This window comes from Peromyscus eremicus, chromosome 8b (genome assembly GCF_949786415.1).
Source record: "Peromyscus eremicus chromosome 8b, PerEre_H2_v1, whole genome shotgun sequence".
NCBI classification, from domain to species: domain Eukaryota; kingdom Metazoa; phylum Chordata; class Mammalia; order Rodentia; family Cricetidae; genus Peromyscus; species Peromyscus eremicus.
In genome coordinates this window covers 32,819,552-32,829,131 of record NC_081424.1, presented here as the reverse complement: position 1 = coordinate 32,829,131, position 9,580 = coordinate 32,819,552, and the positions used below count along the sequence as shown (strand labels likewise).

The 9,580-nt window shown below is 42.5% G+C and overlaps 1 protein-coding gene across 1 annotated transcript in view; it reads left to right on the top strand.

Annotated features, from left to right (window-relative positions):
• The first annotated feature begins 304 nt into the window (after positions 1-304).
• LOC131918872 (MFS-type transporter SLC18B1-like) overlaps positions 305-9,580 on the top strand; it is a 31,537-nt gene continuing 22,261 nt past the window's right edge. Inside the window, exons 1-3 of the mRNA XM_059273036.1 lie at positions 305-440; positions 7,438-7,533; positions 7,872-7,945. Of these exons, the coding sequence (XP_059129019.1) occupies positions 399-440; positions 7,438-7,533; positions 7,872-7,945 (212 nt within the window). The 5' untranslated portion in view covers positions 305-398. The remainder of the gene's footprint in view (positions 441-7,437; positions 7,534-7,871; positions 7,946-9,580) is intronic.

Sequence of the window (9,580 nt, the reverse complement as noted above, 5' to 3'; positions counted from 1 at the left end):
AAGAGTGGGCACGTTGGTCCATCTCATTATAAATCAAGGTAGATCAGAAGGCTTAGTATTTTCTGTACTGAAATTCTGATAGAAGAGTCTATGCATGAAAACAATGTTTCAGATTTGCAGTGATATTCCAGGATTGTTTAGTGTTGGGTCACAGTGGCTATAAACAGCTATATTTAGAAAAGCCTTTTAGCTCATCAAGTGTTTTTTTAGAGTCTTCTAACTCCACAGTAAAATGTCACTTGTGTGTTTTACCCAGAATCCCACTTACACTCCTGTAACAGCAATATGTTTGCCTTTAAGATGATGGCTCTGGAGGAAGTCCAGGAGAGACATCGAGGAGACTTTCAAGAGAACAGCTTTGTGTACTGGTGTCGGCAGCTTCCTTAAACTTGGGTTGCATGATGGCCTATTCCATCCTTGGACCGTTTTTCCCCAAGGAGGTAAAACATTTTGTATCTGCATAGACTAATCTTTAGAAAGCCCTTCAGTTATATAATTTTAGAGGATATAAAATGTGAGAATATGGGGGCAGTGGGGGTGCTCAGCAGTCAAGATCGTGTTCTGCTTTTCTAGACGACCGGAGTTAAGTTCCCAGCCCCCACATCAAGAAGTTCATAATCATCCAACTCTAGCTCCAGAGGACTCTGGTGCCTCTGGCCTCTGTGGACATCAGTTCTCACATGTAAATATCTCCATACAGACACCTACGCATACACACATAATTAAAATGTTTCAAAATAAAATATAAAAAATGTGCCTACAGTATAGATAATATTGGTGTGTTTTGTATGATGGTGTGTACACTGTGTGTACGTGGGGAGGGGGGCATTAGCCCATGTGTACACAGAGGCCAGAGGTCATTATCAGGCATCTTCATCACAACATGGTCTCTTACTGTCCTTGGAGCTCGCCAGTTCAGCTAGACTGACTAGCCAGCAAGCCCCTGGGATCCTCCTGCCTCCTCCTCCCTGGGGTTAGTATTACAGATGTGTGCCAACAAGCTCAGCTTTCTATGTGGGTGCTGGGATTCAGTCAGGTCTTCCTGGTTACACAATAGGCACATTACCTAGACTCATCTCCCCAGCTCTCCTCGCCCACTAAGAGAATATTTCTTAGTGTTTAATAAGAAAAAAAAAAAAAAGAGCATCCTCTTGCTGGATAATCCTCCCCAAGTATACTTGACTTCCTAAGTGTTATTTATTTTACCATGTAGTTGGATTAATCTTTACTTGGCGTCTATAGCTGAAAAAGGAGATTCACTAAATGACTGAGATGTCAATGCTGCCAAAAGGCTAGAACTCTGTCTTCTGGTGTTGGGATTAATATATATTTTAGAATCAGGTTGTTTATAACCAAGTGTAGTGGCTCATGCCTTTAACCCGAGTACTCAGAAAGCACAGACAAGCAGCAGATTCTAGGAGTTTTGAGACCAGCCTGGTTTATAAGTGAGTTCCAGGCAGACATGGTCATATAGTGAGACTCTGTCTCCAAAGGTGGGGTAGTCCAGGATATTCATTCTGAATTTATTATGCACTCCAGCAGTAATATTTACACGAAGGAAGGATTCTGATTAATGTTGCCAGGCTCCCTCTAAGCTTTGCCGTTTACGTGGTGTTAGGAACAGATGTTCATCTGGAGTACAGAGTCCATGCATATAGTATGGAACGAAGGGAACTAGATTGGGAAAGTTCAGACAATAAGTCCAAACGTTCATTTTGTGCATCTTGCCAAAGTTTTAGGTTCACAGCGCACTGACAACTTCTCAGTTCTCAAACTGTCTCAACAACATGTAGTCCTTCATACAGTGTTCGAGTAGAAAGGCTTTTCTGCTAAAAGCACGATGTGGCTCCATACCCAAACAACACTCACTGGTCTCCAACACATATTGCCACCCATTCATCCACTTGGTGCCTACAACAATCCCATAAGAGGAGAGAATAGCGAGGGTCCCATCGTGTTACTTTAAGATAGCAGTCTCAGACGTGAAGGCCTTTCCTAGTTAGTCCAATTTCACCGGAGGGTCAAGTTCCGCCTCTGGGTTCATCGAGTTGAACATCTGCCCAGGCAAAGAAAAGTCAGGAAGTGCCCCTGTCTTGCTTGTTCATTACAAACCAAAAATATGAGAAAAGGAAGGAGAGGAGGAGGAGAATTGATACAGGCTTTGAGTATCCTTTAAGGTAAAGATGGGCAAGAGTGATGATACTGAGGAGGGAAGAATGCTTCACTATCGTTGGGCAGAATCAAGCCAAGCAGAAAGGTGTGGTCCTGAGACCTTTTCAGGTCAAGTGAAGTGTGTCATGAGAAATGGTAGCTTCTACAGTAGAGAGGAAGGCATCGTTGCAGATGTGGTCGTGGGAAGAGCAGAGTGAATGGCATATTCTTACAGAACAGGACACAGCTCACTGGGGCTTATATTTAGGGCACAGTGAGACCCTGATAGAAGGCTGAGGCTCTGAGGGGCAAGCTCTGGCTGGAATGCAAGAACCCTGGGATGTATACCCAGGACTTGGTTGCTGGGAGAGCATCAGTGTTTGGTCAGATTTGGGTTTTGTGAGAAAATACTGATGGGATCCTTTAAAGCAGTGGTTCTCAACCTCCCTAATACTATAACCCTTTAATAAGTTCCTCGTGTTGTAGTGACCCCCAACCATAAAATTGTTTTCATTGCTACTTTGTAACTGTTACAATGAATCAGAATGTAAATACTGATGTGCAAGATATCTGGTGTGCCACTCCTGCCAAAGCGGTCGTGACCCACAGGTTGAGAACCACTGCTCTAAGGTTATAGAGGGTATCTTAATTAGGGTTTCTATTGCTGTGATGAAACAACTTGACCAAAAAGCAAGTTGGGGAAGAAAGGGCTTATTTGGCTTACGCTTCCATATCACTGTTTATCATTGAAGGAAGTCAGGAGAGGAACTTAAACAGGACAGAAACCTGGGGCTAGGAGCTGATGCAGAGGTTATGGAGAGGTGCTGCTTACTGGCTTGCTCTTCATGGCTTGCTTGGCCTGCTTTCTTACAGAACCTACTGGGCGTGGCCTCACCCACCACGGACTGGGCCTTGCCCCATCAATCACTAATTAAGAAAATGCCTTACAGCTGGATCTTATGAAGGTGTTTTTTTTTTTTTTTCAATTGAGGCTCCCTCTTCTCCAGTTGACTCTAGCTTGTGTCGAGTTGGTATAAAAACAGCCAGCACAGGAGGGAGAAAACAACAGAAATTCAGTTTCTCCTGCTGTGTATTCACAACACAGATTACCTTTGTGGCCTCAAAAGGCACAGTGACGTCTCCTTTTTCTCCAGCAAGTAAGTAACTCTTCAGCAGCAGACATGGCGGTGTCCTCTAATCCAGGACAACTGTGACTCTGTCTTCTGGAGATTTCTCAGTCCCAGGACTGCCCCCTGCCTTCAAATCCCAGTGGCAGACCCCATGTTTTCTAACTTGGAGCTTAAGTTAAGGTTTATACATACCCCTCCTTGGATTCAATTGATTTGCTTAATTGGCCACAGAACTCAGAGAAACACTTAAGGGTATGGGTTTTACTACACAGAATACACATAAAGCCATGCACTGGGTGACATGTTGACCATTAGGAACTTTCAGCTGTGTAGACACTCTATGAGCCCTGTGCCTTCGGGGTTTTGTGGACATGATCATTTAAAGACTGGGTGTAGAGATTTGATCAGGCCTGACAGTCGCTGTTTTTTTATTCTCTTCATAATATCCCTCCCTCAGGATATGATATAGAACCCATCTGGAATGAGAAAGGTCTTGTAATCTGTCACGCAAGCTAGATGAGTTACAGGCTAGGAACTAATTCTTCTCTCTCTGTCCTCTGTCTCTCTCTCTCTCTCTCTCTCTCTCTCTCTCTCTCTCTCTCTCTCACACACACACACACACACACACACACACACACACACACACACACACGGGATGGTAGGATGGCTCAGTGGGTAATGGCACTGAGTTCGTCCCCCTGAACTCATATGGTAGAAGGAGAGAACTGACTCCATGAGTTGTCTTCTGACTTCTACATGTGTGCCATGGTACATGCATGCCCGTCCCCCCCCCCATACACACACAATGAGTAAATTTAATAACAATATCTTTTAAAAAATATGTATATCATAACATTACAATAAGATGGATACATATAATTTGTTATGTGTCCCAGTTCCTGGTTCTCATATAGCTTACATGGGAAAGGATGGAGGAATTGTTTTTCTTAAAATTGTGGCTGGAGGGGCTGAGATGACTCAGTAGATGAGAACATGCTCTGCAAGCATGAGAACCTGAGTTTAATTCTCCAGCGCCTACATAAAAAGCCAGGCATAGCTGTACATGACTAGGGGGCAGAGACAGATAGGTCTCAAGGGCTCACTGTCAGCTTAGTTTAGCGGGATGCAAAGCTGGTTCAGTGAGAGACCCTGTCTGCAGGCAACGAGGAGAGCAGTAACATAAGACACCAGTGTCCTGCTCTGGCCTCCGTGTGTTTGCTCCTATTTGAATGCACCTGTACAGTCACATGCTTGTGTACTCACATGCACAGACACACAACCTGTAGTTAGAGGGAAAAAATGAAAAGCAATGCAATTGTAGAGAATACAGTTTTAAAATATGTATATATATATATTAATTTTAAGGATTTATTTATTTTATTTTGTGCATGAATGTATGTGTACCTCCTACATGCAGTACTCTCAGAGGTCAGAAGAAGGTAGGTCCCTTGGAACTGAAGTTGTGGATGGTTGTGAGCCAAGCAAGAGCAGCAGCTGCTCTTAACTGCTCATCCATCTCCCCAGGCCCAAGGATGCATTCTGGAGGGCTTTCAGGTATGTGCATCTGTGTAAAGTTGTTTGATGCTCTGGTGAAAGGATGCATCGAAACCACTCTTCTGACCATGAATATTCATGGGTAACACACAGCCTCTCACAGAGAAGAAGGTGCATGAAAGGTGACTGCTGACTCTCAGGTGACAGGACAACCACGTGAGGGTCAGGCTTCATGCTCTACGTCATACCAAGTTGTGTAGCCAGAAGGTTTCTCTAGTCCCACACAGACCTGTGGTCCCACAGCAGCTTATAAAATAATCACTCAGAAGCTTATATTAATTACAGACTGTATGGCCAATGGCTTAAGTTTCTTGCTAGCTAGCGCTGTCATCTTAAATTAACCCATTTTTATTAATCTATGTATTGTCGTGTGGCCGTGGTGTTACCGGTCTGCTGGCATGTTGCTCCTTGGACTGCAGGCTGGTGTCTCTCCTACCTCTGCCTCTCTTCTTCCTGTCTCTTTATTGGATTTCCTGCCTGGCTATAACCTGACTCGCCATAGGCCAGAGCAGCTTCTTTATTAACCAGTCATAGCAACACATATTCACAGCATACAGAATGACCATCCCACACCTTAGTTGCATAAGTTGTCTAAAGTTCCTTAAAAATTGTTCTTTTTTTATGGGGGGAGGTGGATACAGGGTCTCACTATGTAGCTCCAGATGGCCTAGTACACCAGGCTGGCCTCAAAATCACAGAGATCCCTCTGCCTCAGCCTTCCAGGAATTAAAGGTGTGTAACACATGCTCAGCTAAATGCATATTTTAACCTTTAAATGGATATAACGACAGCCTAATGTGAGGATGTGAGGCAAGATAGTGAGAATTAAGGGAATATTTGCATGGCTATTGTAAAGACAGAAGAGTGTTCCTCTCTTGAGAAGCACACACCCACATTTGGGTGTGTACTACCATTTCATAAGTGCCTCTCTCTATCCCTCAGTCCTACCCCTTCTTTCTCTCTCCAATATCTATGCTTAAATCTATTTAAAATATAATAAACTCCATCTGTACCTCCTAAGAGGCTTCAACGTTGGTCCATATTGACTTGTCTTGAAGTTCTTTCTCTGTAGTGAAGTAAAGAGTATTGGCCACAGGCTGGGGACACAGCTCAGTTGGTAGAGTGTTCGTCTAGCACACACAAAGCCCTGTCTTTGATCCCTAGCATCACATACACAAGTGTGATTGTACATGCCTGTTATCTCAGCACTTAGGAGCCAGAGGCAGGAGGATCAGGAGGAAGTCAAAACCAGCCTCATCTACATAGCGAGTCTTAGGCCCACCTGGGCTACATTAAACCCTGCCTCAAGGAACCATAAAAAAAATAAATAAATAAATAAATAAATAAATAAATAAATAAATAAATAAATAAATAAAAAGAATCTTAGGTTCAGCTGAGTAGCTGTCTCTGAAAAGAACTTCTCAGGATGCTAGAGGGGGCAACATAGAGCTCTGTCTCTGGCCACCACCTCACTGGGGCTCACAGGGCAGCCATACTTGCACAGTTTGAAAAGGGGTTTTAGGGTCTGGAGAGATGTCTCAGTGGTTCAGAACACTCACTGCTCTTGCGAAGGACATGAGTTCAGTTCCCAACAGTGGTTCACAACTACCTGAAACTCCAGTCCCAGGGGATCCGTGCCTCCACAAACTCCTGCACGAATGTGGGTGCACATACTTACACTCAGGTACACACACAAAAGTAGATTCAGAATAAGTGCTGTATCATCTGTAGCAAAGTTCAGAGGTCCCTGGTGGGACAGGCTATGAGCATTAATAATTCCAGCATGTGGAGAGTAAAAGATCCTCGGGTGTCAGAACAGTGTGGATGGTGGGGAGCATCCTTTGTCTGCATTGCTCATCGGAAGGAAAACTCTTCCCAGATTAAGCATGGTAGAAGCCATGGAGAAGACCGGTTGGGCCTTCATATGATCTGCTTGCCAGTTCATGGCATTTCCTATCATTGAGTTTTTTGTTTGTTTGTTTTTGTTTTTGTATATTTTCTTCTAGAACTGACAATTGGCGCGTGATTTGTTTTGTTTCTGTTTTTGGTAGAGGGCAATTCTGTAACTAGAAGTGCTGCTAAAAAGGAAGTCTGTCTACATCAACTGTTTCCTGAGCCCCGTGACAGAGACAGAAGTATTTTGTGTTTTTTTTTTTTTTTTTTTTTTTTTGTTTGTTTTGTTTTTTTAATTCTATAATACTGACTTTTATCCAGATAAAGGGAATTCTTTAAAGGCATACTAAGTGAATTATTTCACATCAGGGTCTAGATTTTACCATCAACTTTCCTGTCTTTCCTTACTCTCATTATTTTAAAATAAAAAATTTTAAATACCAGAAATAGGAAGGTTTGAGAGGGAGATAGGGTAGGAGCCGGGACAATCAAAATTAGGTATGTATAAAAATGTTACAAGGAATCTGCTGCTTGGTAAGTTAATTTTTACAAAAAGAATGTCTATTATATGGACGTTGCAGCACTCCCCAAATCTTGGAAATTACTATACGCACATGGAAGTCACAAGGTGATGCTTCAACTTCCTCTTGTCTTCCCACCAATGCTGTCTTGTCTTTCTAATTTTGTTCCCATTTCTTCTTCTTCTAAGGCAGAAAAGAAGGGGGCCAGCAACACCATGATTGGGATGATCTTCGGATGCTATGCTTTATTTGAGTTGCTGGCATCTTTAGTGTTTGGAAAATACGTAAGTATTGGCACTCATATGCATATTTTAGTTTTCGAAAATCATGTGGTGCGTTACTATAACTTACTAATCTAGAATGTCTATGGACATGGAAATGATATCATTACATTTTTATAAGTTATGCCACAGCTCTGTCATTGTGGTTGATTCGTTAGTCCCTTCCATGCTTATAAACTGTTTGTATCGCAGTTCTTTTAAATGATTATTTTAATATGATATGAACTACACATGCTTTCCTGCAATTGTATATATTCTGATACAGTGGATTTGTTTATGTAAATGTAGACATGTTGAAGCAATCCTTTGACTTTATTGCTCTCCTTTGACTTTTATTATAGCTTGTACAAATTGGAGCCAAATTCATGTTTATAGCAGGAATGTTTATCTCAGGAGGAGTTACAATTCTCTTTGGGTAAGTAGCTTTCTAATATGTTTGGAACATGGGTGGACATCATAGTCTATTGGCTTTGAAATTTCTCTTAAAATTGTCTTGTTATTATATTTGTATGATGGGGGCGCTGTCCATGTGGAGGACAGTGCAGTGCATCATTCCTTTTGCTCCACCTTTACATGGATGCCAGGTATTGAACTCAGTTTGCCAAGTGTATGCTGCAAGCCCCTCACCCACTGAGCTGTGTCACTAGCCCATTAATGGCTCTGCTTTGTTTGGTTTTGTTTTTAGAGACAGGGTTTCTTCGTGTAGACCAGGCTGGCCTCAAACTCACAGAGATCCATCTGCCTCTTCCTCCTGAGTGCTGGGATTAATGGCATGGGCCACTACCGCATAGCACTTAATGGATCTTTAAACCCATCAGTACCAGTCACTCCTATGTTGTCAGATGAATGGCATGTGATTAATGGTGGAGGGAGATGGTGAACAGCAAACAGAAACATCATTGGTCTTAAGAAGAAAGTTCTCCAAGATCATCTACTAAACAGCCTGCTGAAGCAGACATAGTGCTCCCCATCTGTAATCACAGCATTTGGGAGGCAATGCAGGAGGACCTTTAGTTCGAGTCCAGCCCGTGCTATGCAGGAAAACCCTATCTCAAAACAGCAATAGAGAAAATATAACAGTGGCTCCTGAGTGCATCTACCGGGACTCATGTGGATGCTCATGATGGGAACACAATAGTCTTCTGAGTCATAAAAACTCTTTGCTTAAACAGGAAAGACAATCTATTTCTTACAGGATCAACTCAAAGACACCTGGCTACAGGTGCTAAAATAGCATTATCAGAAATCGTTCTTAGCTTCCTGCTTTTCTCTCCTCTTCTGGTGCAATGTTCCTACACAAGCTCCTAGAACCTTCCTTTTCTTTTCTTCTTCTTCTTTTTTTTAAATATTTATTTATTTATTATGTATACAGTGCTCTGCTTGCATGTATGCCTGCAAGCCAGAAGAGGGCGCCAGATCTCATTACGGATGATTGTGAGCCACCATGTGGTCGCTGGGAATTGAACTCAGGACCTCTGGAAGAGCAGCCAGTGCCCTTAACCACTGAGCAATCTCTCCAGCCCATCTTTTGTTGTTTTTGAGACAGGGTATCACTATGGAGCCATGAGTGGCCTGGAACTTGCTATGTAGACCTGACTGGCCTTGAACTCATAGAAATCTACCTGCCTCTGCCTCTGATGCTGAGATTAAAGGCATGGCCTTGCTCTTTCATCTCAGTATTCTAGCTATTTCCTAATAACAGTGTAACAACTGTTTACATAGCATTTACATTATACCAGGTATCAAAAGTATCCAGAAAGTAACTTAAGGGCTGTAAGCATAGCTCTGCACCAGAGAGAGTATTTGCCCACTACCATGGGTGAAGCCTTGGGTTCAACACAGCACCATAATAAAGAAGCAAATAATTAAAAGTAAAGATGCGTTTGGTAAGATGAGCATCAGTTATAGCAGACAACATGTTTTATGTCAAGGACTTGAGCATCTTCTGATTTTGATACCTAAGGTAGATTCTACCATCACACTATTCTCTGGGTTCAGGGGACCAATATATTCCAAAGAGGCCTCAGTATTATTATCCCAGATATGAGTT